This window comes from Stegastes partitus, unplaced genomic scaffold (genome assembly GCF_000690725.1).
Source record: "Stegastes partitus isolate 25-593 unplaced genomic scaffold, Stegastes_partitus-1.0.2 Scaffold900, whole genome shotgun sequence".
In the NCBI taxonomy this organism is placed as follows: Eukaryota; Metazoa; Chordata; class Actinopteri; family Pomacentridae; genus Stegastes; species Stegastes partitus.
In genome coordinates this window covers 80,444-108,115 of record NW_007578631.1, presented here as the reverse complement: position 1 = coordinate 108,115, position 27,672 = coordinate 80,444, and the positions used below count along the sequence as shown (strand labels likewise).

Below are 27,672 nucleotides of genomic sequence, written 5' to 3'. Positions count from 1 at the left end.
CTCGTGTTACTGAACCAGTAATTAAAAGAAAGCCGGCAGGTTTACTGCCTCAATCAGAGGCTTCAAATGCTCCCATGAGGATCCATATGCACTTTTTTACCCCTCAGAGACTATCCAGCATTTGAGGACTCAGCTGGAGTGTTGAAACTGGGTCAACTTTTTAGTCAGAAAGTGTTCAGCAGGACAGATATTTGCTGAGATCTCAGGATGAACATCTCTTAAACACACTGCTGCACCAAACCCCATTTCTAGTCTCTATGAAATCTAAACCCAATATAACTTGAAGAACACTGGTTCTTTGAATAATTCAAAATTCACAGAGAAGCCATTAACTGAAAGTTAGAAGCACTGATTTGTCAAGTCACGTATTTAGTTTTGTCGAAGCCCTGACATTTAAACATCTTAAACAACCCTTCAGTGAGAACACTCTAATTTTCAGTTTCCATTGTCTCGCTGCTCTCACCTGTAGCTTTTTAATCTCTTTCTTGAGGTCTGCTTCATATTTCTCCTTCTGGTTTGCGTTGGCTGCATTGTGAAGCTGCAGAGAAAAAAAAACAAAAAAAAAAACAAAAGGTCAAATACCATCTTGTCCAGAAGTGCAATAGTGTTTGCATTCATTTTGGAAAGATTTAAAATTTAACATATACGTTAAAATTATTATTTATGTATTCCGTAAAACATTTTACCAGCCAGCCAATTAAGCATTTTTTTATGCTTTTAAAATCCAAATTCGGTCACTTGATGTAGATTTGTATTATCAACTGATGTTAGGGGAAATTATGTTTGTTTAAACGGCAAGAGTTACATGAAAATGGGCAAAAAAGATAAATCACAGTGGGAACCAGGCTATAAAATAAGCTCGAAAAACAATAAAAATGAATCCAGATCAAACATGAGCATTTATGTGGCAAAACAGCTTTCTGGAGAGTCAAATGGAAATACAGTGATAGCCAAAGACACACAATAAATACAGGATGTAATGAAGGAAAAAGAGGCACCTGGGATCCTTGCTAACTGAACCGCTAATGACTTTGTGCCTCTTTATTAGGAGAACTGATCTACACTCTGGGCCTCTGTGCTGCTGCTTGCTCTGGGCCAAACGCTGTTTTAATAACAGCTGCATTCGCTCACTTTATTGTAAGTATCATGAGTATTGCGCGTCCTGTTGTGGTAATGGCAGCATTTATTTAAGCAGTATGATGACAGGAGCCTGAAGAAACTAAAAAACATTTTCTCTTCCTTAACTATGAGAAGAGCCAAAGTGGTACAAAAATTGTGACAAAAACAGGCCAAATTGACCAATGACAACACAAATAATTACAATTTAGGGATGAAACAATGAGTCGATTTACTGATCAGACGGTAGGCAGGGAATCAATGGATTTAATACAATTTTAAAAACTCATTAGTTTTGAATAACTCTTGAAGAAAAAAATATCTGGGGATATTTACTGGTTATCACTGTCATCTACAATTGAATATCGTTGATTTAGGACCATTGATTAGTAAAAACAATGTGCCTGAAGGGATCACCTTGAAAGATTGCCCAGACTTTTAATTCAAGGGTGTGCAAACTGATAATTGTCTTTTTCTTTACTGTTTTATATGACAGCAGATTGCACAAACAGGGCTTTTGGAAATAGTGGTAGTAAATGGCTGCATTTTTGACTCTTTTCTTATATTCTAAATTATAGTAAAGATAATAATTTGTTGTTGTCACAGTTCCACTTTTTTATCTTACCTTTTGCCAAATGTCTTCAAATTGTTCCACTCCCTCCGCTACTTTTTTCAGACATCGATCTATTTCACCTGGAGGAGAAAACAGAAGCAGAGAGTCAATATCAACACCTCAAAATATGCAAGTTCAGTTGCAAGAAGCAGACTAACTGGAAATCTTCAGTAAAAATCAGAACACATCTCTTAAAGCTTCTTTACTGGCATTTATTAAACCTCTAAAACAAATATCTGTTCATCACAATAACACTTTTACACACAAAAGTGACGCCTTTGTGCATTAAAAGGGCTGAAATGTCACTTTTTCCCCTTTGTTTTCTTTAGTCTGTGCAGATCTCTGAACGTGCAAATTTGTCTCTCCACCCACCCACCCCTTCACAGCTCACTGCAGCTCAGAACACCAGCTCATCTACAACACTGTAAAATGACTCTACACTACACAATGGCAACTGTGATTGTAATACTGGAGTAATTCATCCACACAGTTTGAACCATAAACCGAATCTGAAGAAGAATAATGACACAGTCCCACACTGCAAGCTGTCAGGATCAGTTGATTACATTCATTACATATGAAACCATGTTTTTTTTTATGGTGCTGATGATTTATTTCGCTGATAATATGTCTACTCGCATATAAAACACATTATATGGACACGTTAAGGTAAATACATTGATTTTTACTAGACAGGGTCTTTATAGTCACTGCATTAGAGGTGGATGGATTGATTCTTAATGTAATGGTACAAGGGTCAATGGGTTTGATACAAAAAATGGATCCATCATATCCTGAGCACACAAACACTCTCTCTTCTGTGGTGTACATGTGCACAGAAACGACCTCTTTAGTACATATAAACAGCTGTTATTTATCACCACAAAGTCCTAAATGCCACATATCAGGCAAAATATTTGGCATATCAGTGTTGGTATTGTTGTTGGCCCTGGTATTACCTAACAAATTTAGTCTACCTCCACTATATTCCATGTTCCAAGTTTGAGAGGTTTTACTCAGCAAAGTGCTTGCTTTTCAAAAACAGGCCACTGAAGTGTTAGCTTTTATATCAGACACACAGAACAACAACAAACACACCGTATAACAGCAGGGCACTTACAAACTGCGGTTGACATCTCATGAAATATGCATATCGTAAAAGGCACATTATGCTTGTGAGCGAGAGGTGACACACATCTCCTCCGCACACACACGTGCACAAATGTGCGTTCCCCAGTTAAACGCCAGATAAATCCCAAAATCTTAAAACTGCAGCAAGTCCATAAATAGTGCATGGGTGATGGTAGAGGAGTCAAAACAGATTAGAGAGTGACAGGAAGAGGCAAACACGTCCAGATTTAGGCTTTGTTATCACCAGCATGTCCCAGATTTATGTCTCCCTTCATCGTGTGACACAGATTAGTTGCTTGCTATTAAATGTAAACAGGAAAAAGATCATTTTAAGCCTAATTTTAGCATTTCTGACCTGGATTACATCACCATGACTATTTTTTCCCTTTTACAAGCCACACAGCAGATGGTTTTAGTGGAATGACATTTTTTAATTCCTAGATTGGAAAACATTGATATGCTCTGCTGTCTGCCATCCAATTCTCATCATCTAATGGCAGTATGACCAGTGCTATGTCACTTTCCAAGGTCTGGGGAAATCTAGGTAAACATATATTTGTGTTTATTTAAATGGAGAAACATAAAAGAAGGCAAATCTGCATATAAGCATCACTTCTGAAACTTGTCGATCCCAGACAATCACAACAGTTCTGATATTTCCAACAGCACTGAGTAGGCAGCATAATGCTCGTACCTTTAATGAGCTTGTACACAATTGTCAGTTTGTCTGTTAAACAACAGTGTACGAGACAGATGGCTCAATATTACAGCCACAAATACATGTTATAACTAATATATTAACAATTATGAGCAGATAGTGTAGAGCACTCAGTGTAAATGGGCCGAAAAGTTTATCAGTGTTTCACAGACAAGTTTTGGTCAAACTCAATGTATTTTATTGTATTTGCATTATCATATTACATGTTGAATTACCCATTTTCATTTATTTTTTCCTGCCAGCATTAAACTGCAATAAATACATAGAATCAATTATATTACTCATATTTTTAATTGATTATATCAAAGTATCTGCCTTCAAACTGCTTTGATGCAGACAAAAACAAAAACAAAACAAAAAAACCCTCCTTGGAAGCATGTCAGTGTTATGTAAAAGCACACAAAAACAGTGCACAAAAAATTAGGGGCTGACCAATTATTGGCCCGGCCTATAATCAGATTCAGTGTTCAGCATTTCTCTGTTTAATCGTATTGCTATTTTTCAAAGAACAACATCAACTCATTTAAAAATGCACTACTTTGCTTTCATACCTCTCTATGTAGCAATGTCCTTTACAACTTATTAGTAAATGTTGAACAGGTAATTTCTAATTAAACATAAGTAAGAAATAAATACATCAAAGCATTTTTGTGTTGAAGTTTGTGTTTTTCTGAATTTTGACACCAAGATTTTGATTTTTCCTGCATTTGTGTATAGTTCCAAATATCTACTTTTGGCCATCTTGATTACTAATAATTGGTATCAAAAACAAGCAAACTAGTTAACAAAGGCGGGAGGAGACATAGAGGAAGCGATTATCAAAGAAGGTTTGGTGGAAACTGGAAGCTGCACTGGGGACAGACTGAGAGGACTGGGGACAATTTGGATAAAAAAAAACTGTGGATGAAATAAGATTTTTTTCTGACAGGCAACAAAATGACAGTCGGAGTTTCTGCAGAACACCAGAGTTCCTGTTTGAAGACACTGAAAAATGTCATTGAAAAAACAGCGGCAGCTGCTTGTAACCTCAACTCTGAGTATTTCTAATATTATCTAGTTTTCTATTTGATCAGCTGTGCAGTCGCTAATGAACAAGGAGTGATGAGAAAGATGCAGCAACCGGTGTATTGAGAATAGACTGCAGCTTTAACTAAGTTGTCTGAGCAAATTCCAGTTTGGCCTTAAACAGCCTTGATGTTAAGATACTGCTGCGGGTGTGTTATTTTTAGATGAAAGTCTATTTCCTCTGTAATAATACATTACAATTTGACAGAGCCGGCATCGTGCTGGTGCTTGATCTTTTCCTTTTTTTGTGAAGACATTTTTGTGAGACACGTGTGTGTTTTGTTTTTAATGTGACAGGCGTTCAGTAGGAGTTGTCACATGAGCACACGTGAAGGGATGAGTGACACCGAATCCTGTCAGAAAGTGTGTTTTCCGCCTGTGGTGACAAATGTCGGTTGAAAATAACATCAAAGTAAAGGACTAAGAGGAGGATTTCTGTGGGACGGAGCAGAGCCTCGAGGTTTTCTGCCTTCACACAAAGGTCTGGACTGGGTTACAGCGCTTGTTGTGGCGAGCGCTGGGCTTTGGATGCATTATCATCTGGTTACTGTGAAGCGCTCCAGACATCAGTCAACATCAGCCTCGCCGGTGCAGTCACACTGTGTACATTTTTTAAAATAAAAAGTCCTGAGAACAGAGGAGACTGAAGCAGTGCAGCAGTCTAGGGGTTAGATCCTGACAAGAGACAAAGTGCCTGTCTGAGGTCTGCTCAGCTCTGATGTCTGTGAAAGTGTGTCAGCATCATGAGCAGACTTTTGCACAGATGTTTGTGCATGGACACAATGTCACCCTGCGCACAAAAACAGCCAGCGTCATATTTACAGAACCAAAACAGGAAGACCAAACAAACAGAAATGTTTCAACAGAGATGGAAAACAAAGATACAAGGGATCATCAAATGTAATACTGCAATGTTTTTATGCTGTATACCAGGAATGCTGATGATTAACTGTTAATTTATTGATGTTGATAATTTAATCAATTAACAATATATTGACAATATTACATGTTATTTAGTTTCGAAGATTGTTGTACTAGTCTATATGTTTTGCTGTTTATATTTCAGTAGCCTGGTGTATACTTTATCTGTTCTTCATATTTCTGATGCTCCACAGAGACAAATTTGTGGTGACCATGTGTCAGTGCTTTTTTCAGCATATGGGAAAAGTTTAACTTTATTTTATTTTTTTATATAAATCAATTTCTAATGGTAAAAGTGGTTGACTATCAGTTAAAGAAATTGCCAGAAATTTGAATCCCTATTCAATACCACATTCAGTTTTTTAAAAAAAGACAAAAATCCATTTCAAAATGTAGAACATACCTGGTTTGGAACAATTAATAAATTCTGGGGTTTTTTTTCCAAAAGCTTTTCCTTCAGCTTTATAAAACTGAGCTGACAACTGTCTTTAAAGAAAGACATTTTATACGTTTTAGCTCCTTATCTACAAATTGTGCCAATACTAGGGTTCACAATATAGATTTTTAATTTTTTTTGCCAATGTGTGATATTTTCTCACTTATTTTAGCAAATATATACAAAACATCAGGTCTCTCTTGTCATGAAAACAACAAGTTATTATCCCTTCTCCAATTGTGATGGCTCTCGGGCCACACACAATGCTACTCACTGGTCAAAATGAGAAAACTGACATTTAAAAATGTGCAATATAATGATAATTATAATTATATTATTGTGTATCCACTTCTGGATATTTTTTTTGGAATTCAATGCTCGAAACAGAAAACAAAAGTAAACTTCTAAAACAAAGAAGTCTGGTTTGTAAAATGGTACAAGTGTGATGTAGCGATAAGCAGGCAAGCACAGGAGACAGCCCAGTTATGACACACCAAAAATACAGGTGATTTTGTTCAAGGACAGATGCAGCAAGAGATAGATATAAACAATAATCTCTGTTGCTCCTGCTCATTTGTTTTTTCTGTATGTTTTGTGACAGAACAGCTCAGGTAAATCCATCAAGTTTTAGGCAAAGGTAGAAGAACCACAACCAGATTTATTTCTGACTGCTCCAGGAGCCAGTACCCTCTAACCTGGCAGGAAAACAGCTTACACAACTCAGTAAACAAGCTACTCATGAGTGCATGCGACTCTTCTGTGTTTACAAGCTCAGATTCTGTTTTAACCAAGCATTGTGAAACTAAATACAGAAATGCACCAAAGCAAAAACTTTCCACTTTTGGTCGCAAAACAAAACAGTAGCGGTAAGTGTGATCGCACTCAGATCATGACTGTAAACTGTTTTTTTTTTTTCTTTAAAAAAAAAAAAGCTTGTCTTAGCCTACTTCAAGTGACACATGGGTCGAGTTTATCGCAAACATGCCATCAAGGGACTTTCCAATCACAGCAAAACAAACTACAGTGACACTGAGATGCTTTTGTGTGACTGTGCCGCTCCCTGTATTATAATTTGTGGTAAACCTCACCCACCTGGCATCTGATCAGACCACAACAAATTCTACTGCTTATTTGCATCAACTCAGGTGTTTGATGAGACATTTACCCACACACACTCAGCCAGAAAGCTCACCTTGAAGTTTCCTTTTATCGGCCATGACTGACGACTAGGATGATGTCTTCATGCCTTCTTTCACTGTGGGAAAAAGAGATTAAGATTAGGATTACTCATTGCTTTATTTACACTGAGACTGTGAACATGTACAGAAGCTGCTGTGAATGTGATTTTTCATCTGGACAGATTTCACACAGAGAAACAAAGAGACAGGATGCAGAGCAATGACAAAAACAAGCCAGCTGCACTGCACTAAAGAAATGCTGAGATTGATGGAAAGATGGAAAGCTTGGGGACATAGAGGGAGACAACTACCCTCATTTTCAGTTGGCAGCTCTTCTGAAGTGTCTTTGGGCAACGCAATGAGTCCCTGCCAACTCCAGAGGTGCAGCTCTGCAGCTGAGTGTGGCCTTTAAACTCCAAAATGTCCCTAAAGATACTAAACAAAACCTCCTTTTATGTCATCTGTTGTCAAATGTATTCCAGGAGTATTTTCACATGCTGAAAAAGTAACTTATTTGTTTACCAGCTATGCCTACATAAGTAAAATAAACTTAAACTTACTACAAATGATTTCTAGTTTTCTAGAATGTTTTTCTACCACAGACTAGTCTGCACATGTTGCATCTGATGACCCGCTTCCCCTGCTTCTGTTTAACACGCTTCAGCTGTGTCCTGGCGTGCACAACTGTGATCATATGCATTTTAACGATGGCAACAGCTGACTCCGAGGCTCTGACACCGAAACCTGGTGGGAACAATTGATACTTCAAGATTAGAAACGTGTTCCATGAGCCGTTTCCATTTTATTCCAAAACTCATAGAGCTTTACCAAAAAAATCCTTTCTGGACTCTTTGCTTAAATATTTTTTGTACTTTTCAGTAAGAACATTTTTGATAACTATAAAGCTTTTCCCTCAACCTGTTATAACACTGTATTCTGCAACGAGTTTGTTTTAAGAGCACTGTGGGTGCACACAGGTCTTCAATTTATTTCGCTCAATGATAAAGTAGAATTCATATCATTTCCGCTGTGCTGTTTTTACTTTGGCCTCTGCAGCACAGCCCCCCTATTGAGCACTAATGGCCCTCGCGGCAAACAGGAGTCAGGACAGGGTTAATGAATGTCACAGAGCAGTGGCAAAATATGTTTTCAAAGACCTAGACCTTTTTACACAGCAGAATCTATGTGTATCAAGCTGTAATTTACATCCCTGTTCGTCCGGACTCATATAATATATGTAGTGAAGACTTTAAAGTGTGTAAGTTCAGTAAAAAAAAACAGCAAAACTCACATTTAAATTCTGTGTATGTATTCACATGTTTGCCCAAAAAACCTAATTCTGATAGAACACACAGTTGTAGAGGTGACTGTGGATGATGCTTCAAATATGGATGTTGCTGCAAAAAAAAAGCTCTAAAAGCTTTACACACATCTTCAACCAGGCAGCACAGAAGAGTTACACAATCAGCACAGTTTCAAGGTGGAGCCATGAAAACTGTACATGTTAAAAAAAAAAAAAAAGAGCGAGATCACCATTCTGCACAAAACAACCTAAAATGGTTTTAAAAACTAAAATGAAATAGAGTTACAAAGATTAACTAACTGTCAACTATTGTAGTAACTGCGGACTAATTCTCTGATTCTAGCTTCTTAAATGTGAATATTTTTTTGTTTCTTTCCTTCTTTGTCATCGTAACTGAATATTTTTAGGTTGTTGACAAAACAAGACTTTGTTATGTTGGGTTTTGGAAAATACTGATGGACATTTTTCACCATTTTGTGCCATTTCACAGACTGAGACAGAATAATCATGACGAAAATGAACAGATTAATCAACAATAAAAGTAGCCATTAGTTGTTGCTCTATTCAGAAATTAATTAGAAATGCTATCAAACTCCATCTCTATTCTAGGGCTGCACAGTACATATTTCAGCAGTGATATTCTGTTGTGCACAAGTAAGCCAAATTAACTCAAACACATTCCGCTACAATGAGAACTCACGTTTCTCATTTTCTATGACTAATCTACGAGATAATTCTGTCTGATAGAATGTCATTTAATCTGATATACATGTTCTCAGATACATACTCAGATTGTTTTTTAAACATTATTTAAAAGAAACAAGCTTATTGACATGCAGATGCCACATGTGAACAGAAATATAAAGGAGGAACCGGAGAGCAACACTGAAAAGGCAATAAAAAGAATGATGCTGATTAAAAACAGGTACTCTGTTGGCAGTGTCTTGGAAACACGACTAATTTGTTTGACCAATTATAAGAGCACCAAAAAGCACCACATAACGAGTGCAAAGCCCAATCGAAATGCCATCCAAAGCAAAAACACTATTTCAGATGCCTTTGCCAGTGTTACTATATGAGAAAGGCTCCAAATGACAAAGGGAATCACTGATGTGCTAACTTTTCACCTTTCCAAACACCTCATACCAGTTTCACCAAATCAGTTTTTAAAAACATGATCTGGTCATTTGACAGGCAGGACATAACACCATCATACACCAATTTTTCTCAAGTTGTCATCCCAAAGCTGTATAAAAAAATGAAAGGCACAAGTTAAAACACAGCTGTCACTGTAGAATATTTTGCAGCTACGGTAGACTTCCGGTCTAGCCAGGAAGCGGCGCCCTGTTTAGGTCTGACTGCTCATTTTATTAATGAGATCTAACAACTAAAACGTTGCAAACAGCCTTTTTACTGGATGATAATACAAGTGAGAACATCGCAACGGGGATGAGGGAGAAGTGTTGGCTGCTTGGGGCCTTGATGAAAAACACCAAGTCTGTGTAACAACAGACAATGTGGTGAACATGGTGGACCAAGCTGCAGTGCTTTGCCTCTTGAAGTTATACCCATTCTACATTTCTAACACCGTTTATTCATACTGCAACAAAGTACAATATCACAAGGTCTTTTTTCCCTAATATTCTGCAACCCTACTCCAATCAAATTTTGATGACAAAAAATAATTTTTGCTCTTTAGCTCCCCTGAAGCTGAGCAGGTAGGACAGATATGACAGCAGCACTGTTCATGGACATTAATGGCTTCCTCAAATACTTGGCAGATGGGTTTTAAGCACATTGCATCAAAGCTTCAGTTCTTTCTACTAACTTAAATCTTTTGTCACATCTGATCAGCGTCTCTTTAGAATGTAAATTCAAGCATTTTATTGTTCTTGATGATTTCACTAGAGTATTCAAAGGAATATATTCCTATATGCAGACCTGTAGCCACATGTTTGTGATGCAGAGATTCTAAGTAGGCAAAAAAAACCCACCTGTGATTCAATTTAATGTAACTCCAAAGGGAGGACTCAGGTGCTCTACATTTTTATATCACCATATTGTCACCCTCAGATAGACAATCTGACTATCCTCAGGTATTGCAGGCAGGGCCTCTTACTGCAGCTGATCAAATTAACCAAGCTTTACCTTAACCAGCTTGTCAAGGACTCCTGGTTAAGGTAATTATGAAACATGATCTACATAAAGTGGGACTGAACAAAGGTTCGAATGAGACCATCCCCCTCCCTTCTTCTGTCTAATTGCAAGCAGGAAAAAACTCAGTTACCTGTCAGTAATTACAGGCATTTATATACATTCAGGAGCGAGTGAGTCACTTGTGATAATTTGACAGCAATCACTATCATCTTTGTTTCTTCACATCAGCAGGAAAAAAAAAAAAACTATGAGCAATCAGGCAACAGTTTTTCTGATTGCAAATCGGCACCTGCCTCAGGAGCACCTGATGTGATGTCTATGTGTTTTAAAAGATGTCGTTCTGTCACTCACTGAACTGTCGTGATGGGTGCTGCTTTGCTATTAATACTCCATGTCAGTGTTGATACCTAAACATTTTTGCAGAAAGCTTCTTCTCATTCTGACACGTCTGCACTGCAACATAATGCGCTAGGAAAGCAACTGTAAAATGTCCTGCTCCTGGATCGCCAGTCGAATGTGAGCGCTTGCGTCAATATGACAACCCAACTGGCTGGACGTTTCCCAGGTCAGCTGTTCTAAAGCAGACGGTTGGCTTTTTGAGGGGAGGGGCAGGACATGTGTCATACAACCACCATCTTTGCCATTACAGGATTGTCCCATAGGTTTATATTCATGATTCTTTAAGTGGTGAGGGTCCTCTTCTACTTCTGTTTTTCTTGCCCTGCTTAACCATGAAAGCGAAAAATGCCATTTACAATCACAACTGAGATTAGGGTTCAACAATATTGTCGTCTTAGGACTGACGTTGCCTGCGCCGGCACGACAGTTGAATCGCAGAGTTGCAACTAAAATGTTGAGTAAGAAAAATTAACTCAGACACATAAAGTTACAACTTTGTTTGCTGCTTGACACAAAAAGAAACCTTCTACTCGCTTTCCCTGACTAATCTACAAGTCTGAAAGAACATTATTCACTTCAATTTAGGGGTTTCTAGGAAACAAAAAGTTTATTTTAACATTATTTTGAAAAAACTGAGTGTGTAGGCTTCAGAAAAATCAGCAGGGAACAAGAGAGAAACACTGAAAGGGCCCATTTAGTTTTAAAAAGAAATGCTGCAGCGGATATTCGGAAATATTTCAGCTGCAGAAAGAATGGTGGTGACCAAAAATAGTACTCTGCTGGCAGTGTCTTGCAATTGTTACCACTACATGTGCAACTTGATTAATGTGTTTGACCATTTAAATCAGCACCACAAAGCTTTGTACGATGAGTGCAAAGTCAGATCTAAATTCCATCCAAAACAAAAAACCTTTTTTGAATGCCTTTGGTGGTGTTACACCATATGAGAAAAGGTTCCAAACAGCTTTTTTCAGCTGTTTTTAAATTATTTTTACTTCGGATGTAGATGCACTCCCTCACAAAATCACTCCAGTAATTCACATCAAAATATATATGAGTTTTTTTCCAATAACATGCAGCCAAGCCAACCAAGATTATTGCAACAGAACGGAGATAACAGGAAGAAATATTCCTTCAAGTACCTTCAGTTATCAAGTAGCAGGCAAAGACTTCACTGGGGCTATAAACCAAGATACCATTCTTAAATAAATAAATAATTGTGTATCTTTTGTACATGATTCATGACCCTAACATATATTTCAATTGCACAGCAGAGAGCAGCACGATATGCTAAGCAGTATGGCCAAATGAGACAGTTGAATGTTTCCTTTCTCAGCAGTAAATATGTAAATATATTCTCTACATATTCTGTAAAAGCCTTCTTCCCACCATGCATTCGATCTACCAAGCAGAGCTTTAAGTCATAATTTCACAGATATGACTGCTGCTGGGTGGCTCCAACACTCATCGAACTGAAAAGCTGATCCTTTTGACCCAGAAAAGGGCCCAAACTGCATTCCCACAGTCCACGTTTGTTGATGACAAAAGGAGAACAGATGGAGCAGACATATTTTTACGAGCAGTCTGAGGTGAGGAAAATAAGCCATGTCAGCTTTAAGACACAATCTGGCAGCAGGTCGGTTGCGGACCAGTTATCAGGTTCGGATACAGGCCATTAAACAAAGGCATTTGTGGCAACGCTGGAGCTGCAGAGAGCTACTGTTTATGATGCTGTTCTGAGACAGACTCCGAGTAAAACGAAGAGCGACAGAGGAATAAATGAAATGCCTCCATTCAGCCACTCATGGTACTGAATCTTTAGGTTTAGGGACGTCAGGAGTTCAACAATGTGCTAAAGTTTCATTTAAATCTCCCTTTGTGTTGTTGGGAGTTTGCCCAACAAGATAACTGATGACTATTTTGGAAGGAGGCATTTGCAATGGTGTTGAGAACTTATTGTCACTTCTGTAATCCTATATGGCAACAAAAATTATCTGAGTTATCCTTAATGCAGGTTAAAATGTACGCGCTTTTTTGTTTCTAATCTACATATTCTTGGGATTTCTTACATGAAAGCACTGGTAATTTCGACTTAATTTTCAATCATAGCTTCATTTTCAACTCTTGCTACAAGGAGTTTCTATAATAGCACCTTGCACAATTTGAAATGTGTTCTTGATTGCAGCTTTTGCTAACAGCAATAAGGTAAATAAAATATGTGGATACAGAAGTAACACTTTGTAAGATGAAGCTGCTCATAATGTAATGAACAGTATGGGGCACATTACCCCAAAAGTAAAAATCTCACTTTGAAAGGAAGTGTTTTCAGTTTGAGAAATATTGTCACATATATGGCATTTGGCTAAATGCACCAGACCCCTTGTGATTAGTCCTTGATTAGTTGTTTGGTCTATAAAAAAAGAAAACAGTAAAAAAATGCCAATCGGTGTTTCAGAAAGTGTAAGAGGACATTTGCTGCCTGATACAATGAGGAAACACACATGGTTCTCATAGTGGGCCGTGCTGGTGTTCTTGGATACACAAAGTGTTTTCAAACTATATTTAAAAGGAGTTTGCAGACATGCGGGTTCCACGTGCGCAGCCAAATGAGGGAGAAACACAAAAAACCCCACTAAAAACGAAGGTTTGGATGGGGAAAAAAATATATTTTTAAGGCTGGAAATTAACAGAATATTAATCATGGTCATGATTTTGATTTCTAAAAATTATGTGAACACGAATAATTGTGAAGCTAATGATAAAATGCTCCGCTAACTAAAAACAGTCTATGCAGATAAAATCACTTGGTTTTAGGTAAATCTGACATTGGAACATCAAATTTCACTGATTTCAACGACTCCCAGCTGCTGTGCTGCAGTCCTCGAGTGGAGACTAGAAACTTCTCTGTGCACAACTGACTAGCAGCATCAACTGTAGCCTGTACATGAATAGTTCTGGGGACACTGGTGAATTGTAGTGTATATTGATAAGCATTGAGGAGTCATTGGTACAATTTAATTTATATTTCACCTCAGCAATTATTATTTTATCCAGATTTGTATATTAGCACGAATGTAGCACAGCATGGAAGTTCTGTTTTGTGAAATGAAAGTATTTTGTTTATCAGTGTATATTTGTGATAATCAGCCTAACCACCAAGCTCTGTAGTGCAAAGTCTGATCTGAATGTCATCCAAAACAAAAAAGTATTTTGGATACTTTTGCTAATATTAAACTGTTTGAGAAAGGCTACAAAAGGTTCAAAATATTTTACTTTTTTAAATAAAAAGTCTTCACAGCAAATAGCAATCTTTCAGTTATAGGATTTGTTCGAGTTTCTATGCAAATGCACTCCCCTACAAATTTTAGAACAATTCGTTCTTCAAGGCATTGGATAAAAATCTCAATATATATATTGTAGAAAACCTAAATATTGCAATGTATTTTTTCCCAGTATTGTGCAGCCCATGCCTGCCTATTGATGTCTGAACCTTTGGGAAAACTTGGCCTGCAAGCAGCCTCGGACTCAACTTCAGCAAACTCTGACACACAGCTCACCTGCACGTCCGAGTTTTGCAACTGCAGCCTTGCCTGACTAACAGGACTTCAACAATCAAACCGTGTTAAACCAGCTTTAGCATTACTTTTCCAAACAGGTGCACACATCTGGAGACAGAACCCTCCTTGTCCTGCTAACACACATTCACACCGAGCAGCTGAGTTTGGTCCAACTGAGGACACTTAAACTGCCTGATTTTGGAACATTTTGTAGCCAAATGTAAAAACTTGACAGATCCATGAACAAACTTAACCAAACAACCAAACGGCGTTTTCACACCGAGGGACAAGTGTTTGTTCGCCCGGGATGTTTATAAACAATGCAGGCATCATTAGTGCCAACAGTAGGCACCAACATCCGAGCACATACACACACTTCACCGCCAACTCCGAGTTCACACACCGCGGCTCTGCTCGAGAAGTTGTGCTTTTTCGTTTTAAAACGCAAACACACAGACTACAAGTTGTTGTCAGTGTGGAGAGCTGCAGCTTCCTACCGGCTGCGCTATTTGATGTGGGAGACACAATTTGGAGAGGGGAGAGAGGCAGAGAGAGAAAGGGGGGGAAGCCACAGAAATGCATCACCTTTGGCTCCGCGACCAATTTACCTGGATTTTTCCGAGTTACGCGTGCTTTCCTCTGTCGCCGCACTCCGGTATATCTTCAGCGACTCAGTATGAAGGCTTATTTTCTAAAAAAAAAAAATGTCAATTCTTCTCGCTAAACAATCACTCCGCACATCCAAGATGGCTACCAGGAACACCTCCTCCTCCGATGCCCTGTTGGACAGGAGCGCCGCCCACCTCACCTCTGATTGGTCCGCTGCGGCCGCTCCCGCATTCCTATTCGTTGATTGTGGCTGTCCGTCAAAACGGTCTGGTTTTACTACTTCCAGCGTAACTCCCACTCTGATTGGACGGCTGGCAAAGGTCAAAGAGTAAACAGAGTTTTGTTTTACGACCCACTGTACCGCCAGCCCCATCGGCCCTGTAGCCGCAGGAGGTTCTGGGAAAAGAAGTCCACGACTGCTTTAACCTAGCAGTTAAATACCACCATAGATTTATTATTTAATCCAGTCATTATTTGATTATTTGTTTGCTCCAAGTGGCTATTTTGCTGTTTATTTATTGTATCTTTCCTTGTTTTCTTGTCATTAAAGCGTTTTTGAACTCTAAATAAAGCTCAAAAAATGTAATATATAGGAGATAATGACAATTGCATTGTATTTTTGGCACACCAGCAGCCTGCATAGGTCTTTTTTTCAGTGTTTTGCATTTTGTAAAAGGCACTGACAACCATTAAAGTAAGCTTTACCTTATTTATTGTGTTTACACATATCACTGGAATCAGAATTAGAAATTCTTTATTGATCCCAGAGGGGATATTGCTTTATATCTATTTATAAAAATTATTTTTTTATGCATATAATGTAATCCTGATCACTGTATAACAACAAAACACAACACAAGCATGTCTTAATAGGGAATTTCATTTGATTTGATTAAGAGGAAATTCTGCAGCGAGTAGATGCTCTTAACTTAATCACTTTGTAGAAAGTTCAGTAACACAGATTAGCACAGGACTTTATTCATAACCATACTGGTTTTCCTTACAATTAAAAAAAATTACACACACATACACACAAAAAAGAAACACGTTTTTTAAGCTATTTTTTAAACAGTCTGGATGTATGTTTTTTCTCTTCCTACACAATATTGTATCTTTTTTTTTTTTTTTTTTTTGTTTTTTTTTCGTTTTTTTTTGTGTGTGTTTTTTACTAAGTTTTGCATCATACTGAATTTAACCCTTGAGCCACAACCACACTGTCACCTACACTGACATGTTTGTTGTTTTTCTTACATCCTCTTATCCTCTTCTTTGTTGTCACCATTCCCATGTGGAGGCATAATCTGGTGGTTTAAGAGAGTAAGATTCATAAGTGAGTATTTTGTGTTGACCCTGCAGTGTCTAACCCTAATTATGATTAATAAAACTCACCGCTTTACAGTTGACCTGTGTGCTCCGGCTGCCGGGTGATGAAAACAGTCAGGTATTGATCAGGCTTTAAAGGCTTCACTGTGCTGACGGCTCCTCTGCTGCACCTCTTTACCTTTGTATCACTGCAGCTCAGGCTCTCCGTGCTGCTCTGTTTTAAAGCCTTTGTAGTCCTCATTTATCAACCAGCATATTCAAGGGCTGATACAAAGTTGTTGCATCTGTATCATCTAAGTCACAGGTTCAAGCACCGACCCACAATGTGCAGAAAAATAATACAGTTGTCAAGCAATAGTTTCTCCATACGAATTAACATTTACATTCATCTCATTTAAAATACTTTGCAAGTCTTATTTCAACATTATTTTCAAGATATATCCAAATATATGAAGACAAAAAGATTACAGCTGTATGTGACTGTTGAATAACCAAATTTAAAACTGAGGACACCAATCTACTGCTATAAAGGCTACCAACTATTAGAAACTGGATGGTGTAGTGTCAAGATTTCCTTTTGTTAAAAGTAAAAAGCTTTAACCATCCAATACCACTTAATCCTCAGTAGGGTCATGGGGGGGCTGGAGTCTATCCCAGCTGACTTAGGGTGAAGGTAGGGGACATCCTGGACAGGTCGCCAGTCTATCACAGGGCTACACTTAGAGACAGACAACCAAGCACACTCACGTTCATACCTATGGACAATTTAGAATCACCAATTACCCTCAACATGTTTTTGGACTGGGCTGCAAGGTGGCGCAGTTGGTAGCACTGTTGCCTCGCAGCAAGAAGGTTGCCGGTGGGGGCACCAGGATCTTTCTGTGTGGAGTTTGCATGTTTTCCCCGTGCAGCGTGGGTTCTCTCCGGGTTCTCCGGCTTCTTTCCACACAGTTCAAAAACATGTTGAGGTTAATTGGTGATTCTAAATTGTCCGTAGGTGTGAATGTGAGTGTGCTTGGTTGTCTGTCTCTAAGTGTAGCCCTGTGATAGACTGGTGACCTGTCCAGGCTGTCCCCTGCCTTCACCCTAAGTCAGCTGGGATAGACTCCAGCCCCCCGCGACCCTATTGAGGATGAAGCGGTGTATAGATAATGGATGGATGGATGTTTTTGGACTGTGTGGAAGGAAGCCAGAGAAACCACGCTGCACAGGAAGAACATGCAAATTCCATGCAGAAAGATCCTGGGTGTCCTCACTGGGACGCAAACCGGCAACCTTCTTGCTGCAAGGCAACGGTGCTAACCACTGCACCAGCTTGCAGGCCAAGCTTCAACCAAACTATGATTAAAATCCACAAAAGTGCACAAGAATACGAGCACAGTTTTAGTATATGTATTTAAAATTTCCTTATTTCAAAACTATTGTTAAACAAAGTTTCCTGGATATTTGTGTCAGACACTTTTCAGTTATATGACCCATCAATATGCAATATAAATATTTTTTTGTATTATGTGGATCTCCATACACACACATGGCCCAAAAAATTCAAACTAAAATAGATTTTTAAGTGTGATTAGTTATGCAGTTGTGCAAAGAAATGTTTTATTGCTATTATAATTTTAAATGTATCCTGTTTGTACTGTATTGATTAGTTGAGCTTTACAAAGCTTTATCTAAAAATTTGAATCATCAGCCAGACTGCTTAAAATGCATTCATACACCACAATTCCTAAAGCTATTTTCTGTTTGTTTCCTTCATATCCAGGGTTCTTTATCTGCCAAAAAAATGCACAGGAAGTATTGTCTTCACACACCTGTATGATTAACGACATTGCAATTTTATGAAATTGTAACACACCTAATTTTCATGTAAACCTTATTTAAATTGTTTCATGCGTGCTGCTATCTGTCATGTCTAGGAAGCTCATGTAAGAGAAATTCTTCATCTCAATGAGACTTCCACTGGTTAAAGAACATAAAAAAGTGTAAGTAAATCAAACCAGTAAATAGTTTTCTTATTAAAGGGAAAAAATATAAGCTAGTCTAGGCTTTTACTTCTGTGGCACATACTAATGTATTTTTAACATAAGAATAAATTTAAAAATGTATTTTGAAAAAAACAATGATCATAAATGATACATTATAAATATGTGAATCTTTTAATGCTGGTTTTGGTCCTAGTTAACCCCCTGATCTCCAAAACCCAGTGATGGGTTTGAAAGGTATGCTATCTTTTAAAAATGACACCATTTATCAGCCAGAAACATAAAACAGAATTGACACATTTTCAACTCTCCAATGGTCCTCGGATGAAAGTAGCAAAAAGACATGCAGTTTTAACAGTCACCGTTGTTTTCCAGTATTGGTACTCGGAAAAACATTAATCTAGTTTTTTTTTTTTTTCCATTTTTATAAAATGACTCATCAAAGAAATTATTATGATTGATGGCATTGTAACTGTGTCATACTGCACAAAAGACCTGTTTGAGTTTTATCTACTTCCAGTCATGGTTGTGCTGTTTCTATGGCGCTGCAGGACTTCACGTTGCAGTAAAAAAAAATAGTCCAGTGTGAATGAAAATATGACAGGAGCAAAAAATGCTCAGAAATTATGTCAAAGGGTTAACTATTGCAAGTTTATGTTAAATTGGGTGTTAAGGGTCCCAAATCACACAAACAATCCAGCATCTTTTTTTGATCACAGCAGTTCGCTACACTGCATTACTACTTTCTACCACTGGAGGACGCTGCACTAAAGCTCATGACAGAAACTCCTGATGGACATCAGCTTTATTCTTTTATGTACAGCTGATGTTTTCACCATTATACATCAGATGTTTTCAGCAGGATCTGTCAGATAAATTTGTTTCTGCAGCTCAGGCTTATGAATGATGACTTGTAAACAGAGGATGTTTTCATTTTTCAATTAATTGCTGTAGGTTATGGTAGATCAGCATCAACTAAGTTTTATTATTGCAGGCATCTGTATGGTTTCTTGACAAGAGTACGGCATCTTGTAAATACCCAAATTATAAAACACAGTTCAGTGTAAATCTTGTCCGCGCCAGCAGCAAGTCTATGTTATTATTGTTTGTTTACACAGATTTTCCTTTGAATTCTGGACTCATAAGGTTGAATTAATTCTCAGATTTAAACTTCTCAACATGAGTCCTGACTCTTAACAAAGCTAACAATAGTATCTGCAACATCGTTTATTTTCTTGCACAATATGATGTTTTACATTTTTTGTTATCACAGTCATAAGCAAAGAAATTCAGCAACATCAATACTTCCAAATTTAAATACTTTCACAATGTAGGCATGAAATACATGAACAGATAAAGTTGCTTTTTTAAATAACAAATAACAAACGTTCATTCATATTTTTCAGTGTCAATGTGACTGAAATACTGAGTCAAAAAAAAATAAAGAAAATAGATATTGCCCTCTCATGTAATAGGAAAAAAAAAAGAAATGAGTCATACTCAGAACAAAACAATCTTTCCAAAATTCCAGACACATTTAGTCTAACTCTGATTATTTTGACACCCGATCTGTTAAATGGCTGCAAGCACTGAAAAATCAAAAAGTCTAATGAAATGAAAATTCATGTCCCAGAGCTTCAGTTAATTCTTGAGAAAAACTCAAAAAGAAGAAGCAACTCTAGTCTCCAGGGAAAACCAAAATCTGATCCAAAAACAAAACTTTCCAACTCTCCTGGCTGCAGACTACCTCAAAAGAAAAAAAGTCTTATCTATACAAATTATAAGTGTCCTGTTAGAAAAACTACATTCAAACTGGCATCAAATCTTCTGAGTCTCACATTTCTTACATTTTCTTGTATTAAGGCAAACAAAACTGTAAAAAATGTCAGTGCATGTGTGTGGTGTAGAAATCTCCCACCGAACAGATCATTTATTCCTCCTCCCTGCTCTGCTGGTCAGTTCCTGAACCTGTAGGAGATTGGCAGCAGCTTGTGAGTCTTCTTCATGGTCTGGACTTTGGCGTGCGTCTGGTCGTCCATCGTCTTGTAGCACCGCCGGGCGTAATCCAAAAGCTTCTCCTTCGACGCCTCGAACTCTCCAACTTCTGTTACCTGCAGGAACATCAGAACAGGTCATTCAAGTAAAAATCTTGACAATTTTTTACGAGATGAGATTAAACATGCAAAAAGAAACCCGGCGCTGCTCTTTTAAAATGTTCTCCAAATGGTGTTCACCGTCACTTTCACTGTGGCTCATTTTTCACTGCAGCATAAAGTCCAGCACCTCTATGAAAAACAATTATACAAGTAGAGAGGACTGAAAAATGTCTTTTGTGCAATATGACATAGCTGTATGGGCATCAATCATAAAGACAAGAGAAACTCAAATTACATTTTTCTTTTACAAACCCCCCCCCCAAAAACTGGAATCAACATGTACAACATTGGTCCAAGTGGGCACAGGTGCTACTAACATTGGAAAAATATGGTGACTCTACATACTATTTGACAACTTATGTTTCTAATTTGTTTCCATACTTGTCTCCTATCGTCTCTGTGTAAACACTGTCTGCAGTCCAGCTGAAAAGTTTCGGTATTTTTGTCACATGACTGTGGGTCACAGCTGAGTTAGTCGTGGTTTCACAGTTGCAACATTTTTTATTATTTCGGTGATATATTATGATTCAAAATCAAGCTTAAACTTAGATTGAAGTTTTTTGATAGAACAGCATGGAACAGATGATCAGCTCAAGTACTGTCAGAAACTTGAAAATTTGATTATTGTTTCTGTTTGTGCATTTTCTTACAGCTAATTGTAATTTTTAAGGGGTTCAAATGTGCTCCCAAACAAAACTTTACATGAAATATACAGCAGATGCATTATAAAGAGGAAATTATATGTTGTTTTCATTAAAAAGATGACAAATTTTTGACTGAATTCATTCTTCGTCTCAGTGCACCCCAAGTCTAGATACCTGCTAACGGACTATAATGAACAGGAGCATTAAATCAACACCTTCTCTGGCGCCACCAGCAGCAGTTCGGCGATGGGGGAGGTGGAGGCCATGGTGTTGCGGTCGACTCCGTGGATCTGGAAGGCTCGGGACATGCTCCTCACCCGCTGGTAGGTGGACAGGATCTTCTTGTACCGAATCAAAACCCCGTCTGGGTCTTTAACTGGGGAGCACGCAGAAAATGGAGGGTCAACAGTGAAAAGAATGTGGAGCTGAGGCTCATAAGTGAATTTAGTGTTTTTGGTTGCTGCAGAGTATTTTAGTCAGTGTGTTAAAAAATGCTATCAATTAGGACTGTTTCTGAATCTACTGTAGAGCCCATGTTTATCATAATGATGAAACAATATGGCTCAGTGGGCCTGTTTTTAATAGTTTTTGGACTAAATGAAGCTTAGTGGCGCAAAGACATCAACTTAATCAGGTTATGGATACACAGATAACACTTGTTAACCCCGTGAACCTCACATTTTTAGTCACTGTGGGTTCATCTTTCACTGCAGTATAAAGTCCTACACCTCTATGGGAACAGCACAACCACAACTGGGAGTAGAGAGAACTCAGAAATATCTGTTGTGCAGTTATAGTGTCAGAAAGCGACAACAAAAACATTCTTTTTGGTTGTTTGTTTTACAAAAATTGAAAAAACTTAGAAGCAACATTTGCAACATTTTCCCAAGTGCCCACAGATGTTTCAAATACTGGAGAAAAAAAATGGGAGCTTGACATACTACAGCTCCATTGTATGCTCAGTGTAAACACAGCTGACAGTTCAGCTAAAAAGTCTCTGAAATGTTGTGACTGTTGGACACAACTCAGACAGTCATGGCTTTCCAGATGCACCAAGAATCTTTAGCGTTTTTTTTTAAGATTCTGGTGAAAGCAAGCGGTTTATTTGTTTGGTGAATTTTTAAATGAGAAGTGTACAATAACGAGATTTCGATGGAATACCACAATTCAGCTTAGACTTGGTTAAGTTTTCCAATAAACAGCACATCACTGATGGGTAGTTCACGAACCACTGGAAAGTTCAAAATCCAACAATTCTTTCTGTTCATACAGTTTCTGGCTGATAGTGATTTTTGTAATTTTGTCAAGACAATACGCCTTTCAAAACTGCTGCTGGGTTTTGGTTTACTTTTCAATTAACAGGATACATTAATTGCTGACTTTGTTGTATTTAATGGGATTTGCTGATTATAAGAAACAATGAGAAAGTCCTTTACTATCCATTTGGAACTTGTTTTCAAACACTAAATCTTCTTCATTCATTACAGCAGAACAAATAGCGTTTTTGTGTGTCAGACACCACTTAATGGTGTACAGTTGTGTTGTAGGTGAAGGAATAACGCTTGCATCACGTGTTGTGCTCGATGACCCTCACCTCTTTGTCTCTCCCTCCCGTGGGTGATCCTGAAGATCCTCCTCATCTTCATCCTCGGCTCTCCATTTGCTCGCCCTCTGCCCTTCTTCTTTGACCCCTTCTCCACCGTGGAGTCCTCATCTTCCTCCTCCTCCTCCTCTTCCTCCACATACTCATCCTCGGTGTAGTATTTGTCCTCTTCCACATGAAACTCCTCCTTGACTACGACCAAGCGAACACAAGAAAATCTCCTTTATTTCACCGTAGTAAGAGAGATGAGGCAATAAAGCTCTTGTCTTGAGTTGGTGTGTTCCTTACCAGGGATGGCTGCGTTGCGGCGGGTTCGAGGTCCTGGTCCCTGGAGGCGTTTGAGGGTCATTCCAGACCTGGTGGTCATAGGGGAGGGAGGGGAGGGAGAGCTGGCAGGCTGGACCTTCACGCCACGCTGAGCATCTCCACACCACTCTGTCACTGTATGCAATCAGACCAATCAGAATGAAGCTATCAGCAACAATAATGTTTGTTGTAATAACAGAATACGAAATGTATAAATGAGGTCTCAGTTTTATCATCTGAAAGCCTAAAAGAGGCTTGTTGACTTTAAAAATGGCCAAAATGACACAATTTATGAGTCTGAAACTGAAAAAATAGCAGATTTTCAACCTTACAATGTTCCTTGTGCTACTCATCTGTGACTTAACCAAATGTAAGTTTAAAATCATATTTCTTCAAAATGCATTTTATTCTACATGTATCGTTTTTTTCAAAAAAGTTTTCCGAACAATACGATTCTGTGAAAAAATTAAAATTCTATGTTCTTTGGCAGAATCGATAAGCCATGGCTGACTTAGTTGTAATCAACACTTACATCACAAACATTTGGAGACTTTTTGGCTGAACTGCAGTTTTTTGCTAACAGAGCAGAGACGAGACACATATGGAAACAAATTTGTATGTAGTAAATTATCTATAGTATATAGAGTCAGCATTTGTTCTAGTATTTGTAACAGCTGTGGGCATATGAAAAAGGGGATTTTTAAAGGAATTTGTAAAATAAATAAAGAACTTTAGCTTTAGTTTTTCTCTTTTTTTTATTATTTATGTCATTCTGTCAATCTGCACAGAAGACATTTCTGAGTTCTCTCCGCTTCTAAGAGGGTTTTCAGACGCCTCACCCTCCGGATTCCTCATGCTGACAATGAAGCGGTCCAGCTGACAGCGCAGGAAGTTCCGTTCCTCCTCCAGCTCCTCGATGCGCTTCTGCAGCCAGGCGTTCTTCTCCAGAGAGACGTACAGGTGAGCCCGCAGGTTCGATACCAGGATGAAAGGGCTGTACTGAGAGTAAGGCAGCTCCTGCACCACCGGCTCTGCAGGAGGAAGAGACTTAAGAATATACGAGGCGGACAGAGTTTATAGACATGGAGGAGGCTATGAAGGGTGGGAGGAGAAAAACAGGTAAGAAAAGACTAAAATTACAGAAGAGATGAAGAACTGCTTCGGACTTGACAGTAGATATAAACTAGTAAAACTGATCTTTCATCAACTCTGCTGCCTGAGAACTTAAGGATCCCGTAAAATGTTCATAACTTGGATGAAACATGTCAGCTATTACCATGTTTGGGAAATCAAAATATTTTCCACCGATACAGCAGCATGTGTGCAAAATCACACATAAAGGCTGAACTTGACGTTTCATTCTTTACACTCTCAGGCATTACAGTCGATGTGCAGAAAACAACCAGTTCAGTTAGTTTTTTCATTACAGTTTGCAAGAAATTATTACCACGATCAAGACATTTTAGTTGCTGATTAATTGTCATACAGTGACTTGCAGTTTTCGATTATTAGTGCCTTTGAGTGTCAACTTTTTGTTGCAAATCCAACAAACTGCCTCCTCCCAGTTATTCTGCTCTTCTTTTTCATTTGGCTTAAAACCAAAAACTGCCCACAGCGGTGCCGTGGTGTTTGGTTTTGCAACTGAATCCATGATGTTAATGTCAACAGATGCTCATAGAAATGCATTCGGCCCGATCTTAGAGGTTAAGCGCCTCGAGATAAACAGTTGGTGCCTTTAAATAAAGTAGAAGAAGAGGGAACATGGTGGAAAATCATTCTAATGATTATGCTAAATGATCGTGATCAGCTTAAGAATTCTACAGGCCGGAAGTACGTCCAGCAAATTTCAACCACCGTAGTCCAAGCAACCAGAAATATAGTTAAGGTATTGTACCATTATTAAACCTGTCTCATTAACTTAAAAAGTCAGAAACAATTTAAAATAAGCAATTTAAAGGACCCTGACTTTGTTGGATGTATTTCATTCCGCTGTTTTAGTACAGGTGACTGGAAACGATTCTCATGATTAAGAAAAATGACTGTGGTCAAGTCAAATAAATAACAGTTATAGTAAAGGTTTTTAATGAAGTACCATTGTTATGAACGTCAGGTTTTCTGCTTTCACATGCTGTTAATTTAGAACATTTGTTTTATATCAGTTCCAAATATCAGTCAGCAGTCTTCCTTGATTGCACCAAAATTGATTGACTAAATTGAACATGAACAGGAAACAACACCAGGCAGAGCCGTTGTTGATGTTCATAAAACAAGGACAAATTTAACGTATTTTCGACTTTATACTGTGGGGGGGATTGATTGATATTTACTTAGTATTGGAAGGGACAGAGCTCACCAAAAATTAGTGGTCAATCCAAAGATAAAATGTATTTCAGAAAGCTAATCCAAATTTCCACGTTTCAAATCCCAACCCAAAGAAAAATCTATTTTGTTACGTGTCAGATTTTCCATATTTAAAGGTACTAAATGCATGAAATGCAACATGAAACCTACAACCTGGAAGTCTGAGCATCATCCACAGCACACATGATTCTTCACATTTATTTACTCAGAGACAATAAATACCAACACGTGTAGTAGACGTGACGTACCGTCCATCATCTGCTGGCCCTGGTTCAGGTGGTAGGCGGGCGGTCGCTCCATACTGTCCTCCAGGGGAAAAGACACCGCATACGCATCCAAATACAAACCTCCTCCTCCTCCTCCTCCTGCTGAGGATGATGCTGCTGCTGATGAAGATGAGGGCATGTAGTGCTCTAACACATGCAAAAGCAAATTAGACGAATATTCTGCACATCCTAAATGTACAAAAAATGTATTTTGCTGGTCATTTCCACAATATTTTAAAACTTGAATTGGAGATCACTGCCAGTGTTATCATAACACTTCAAGAAACCAAAGGTGCTATTTCACACAGCACATTTTGTTTACTGCTAAAACCATCATCTGCTAATTAAATGGATCATAAAACTATTCTTTCAAACTTCTTGTTTGGTCCTGGAACCAAAGATATCACAAATACCATGATGTACAACTGAAAAGTGAAATGCAACATTCCATAAAGTAACACAACAATATGTTTGGTATTTCTGCTCAATCAATATCAAAAGTGTTGCAGATAAATCATATGTTTGTGCTAAGTTAAAGTTAATGGTGTAGGACTAGTAATCTGCTAATCATGTGGGGAGTAGAGCTTCACATTAAGAAGACTAAACACCAAAACCAACAAATCAACAAAACAGATCATCAGTAAAACAGTCATAACACAGACAATAATTTAATACAGTAGCATAACAGCTAACCAGCAGAAAAGAAAAAGAAAAGTACTATTATCTGTCTAAAAGGCACAATAGCCAACTTTATCTTAAGCTAATAACGTTGTGCTACATGGCTTGCGATAGCACTAGCTAGCTAGCTTGAGTTGTTAGCTACTGTAGGCTTACTATCCTTACTAATTTGACAATATCTTCATGTCGTGAATTTAAATATCAATTACAGTGAAGTAAAGGTCAATCACAAGTTTTGTCCTAGCACCCCCAAATTGGCAATTTACTAATCTATTTAAAACTAAAAATCAAACATCTGTGTTAGCTAACATTTATGCTAACATTTCTGTGGCAGCTAAAGTCAGAGCAACATCAATATTTTAAAACAGAATCAATATTGTGCATAAGTAACAGGTTTGTATTGATATAAGTGACTTGTGAGGTTAAATTACCAGCGTATTTATCGTTACATGCATTTATCGTATGTAGCTTTATAACAAAGCTGTAGCCTGGTACGATTTAATTACCCTCCTAATTCGTCCACTTAAGCAAACGTCTTGTGCACATATTATGCTGATATTCACAAAATAAAAGAAAATCGACATTGACCTTAAACGGGGCAAGACAATTAAACTAAATGAGGTATTAGTGTGTAAAAACGAAGCCTGTGGCTGATTAATACGGATTCATTTTTGAGTTTAAAAGCAGAAGATTTCGTTTCCTTATTGTGAAAACCGAAAAAAACCCGCCGGTTTCTCCAATCTACAGCTTTTTAAACAAACGCTGGGTGTTTTTTTTTGTTTTACAGCTACACGCGGACGTGTTAAAGTTATTTAAATGCAGACTGATTTAGGAGGATGAGTCGTGGAGGTGTTGCAGTTACCTGCCGGGTTTGAATCGTCTCTGCCGGCCGGAGGGTTCATGGCTAAGGATGTCAGCGGGGTTATAACCGAGTAAAGCTGCTGTTACTTGTCTCCAGTAGCTGTGTGCAGTTATACTTCAGTAATACAGCCTGAAACTAGCCACAGCTGCTACCTTGCTGCCTCCTCTGACGCTCTCTCTGCAGCAATTACCTGATTATAAGTGGCGTCTACAGGTGTACCGGTGTGGCCGCTCGCACATGCGCAGAACCGTTTCCAACTTTCTTCCAGAATTCAGAATAAAATAT

At 38.2% G+C, this 27,672-nt stretch overlaps 2 protein-coding genes across 2 annotated transcripts in view; both read right to left on the bottom strand.

The window, feature by feature from the left end:
• Positions 1 to 15,327, bottom strand: part of cnot3b (CCR4-NOT transcription complex, subunit 3b) — a 44,048-nt gene extending 28,721 nt beyond the window's left edge. The window contains exons 1-4 of the mRNA XM_008293663.1: positions 15,203 to 15,327; positions 7,193 to 7,255; positions 1,742 to 1,809; positions 464 to 538 (exon numbers count right to left, since the gene is read on the bottom strand). Coding sequence (XP_008291885.1) covers positions 464 to 538; positions 1,742 to 1,809; positions 7,193 to 7,217 — 168 coding nt within the window. The 5' untranslated portion in view covers positions 7,218 to 7,255; positions 15,203 to 15,327. The remainder of the gene's footprint in view (positions 1 to 463; positions 539 to 1,741; positions 1,810 to 7,192; positions 7,256 to 15,202) is intronic.
• Positions 15,328 to 20,466: 5,139 nt separating this feature from the next.
• On the bottom strand, positions 20,467 to 27,427 carry LOC103366044 (coiled-coil domain-containing protein 106-like). The gene is made up of 7 exons (XM_008293662.1): positions 27,388 to 27,427; positions 25,830 to 25,994; positions 24,060 to 24,251; positions 23,203 to 23,349; positions 22,906 to 23,106; positions 21,527 to 21,687; positions 20,467 to 20,622 (listed from the first exon to the last, which is right to left on the bottom strand). Exons 1-7 carry the CDS (start codon positions 27,425 to 27,427, stop codon positions 20,467 to 20,469), a joined length of 1,062 nt encoding a protein of 353 aa, XP_008291884.1.
• Positions 27,428 to 27,672: the final 245 nt, after the last annotated feature.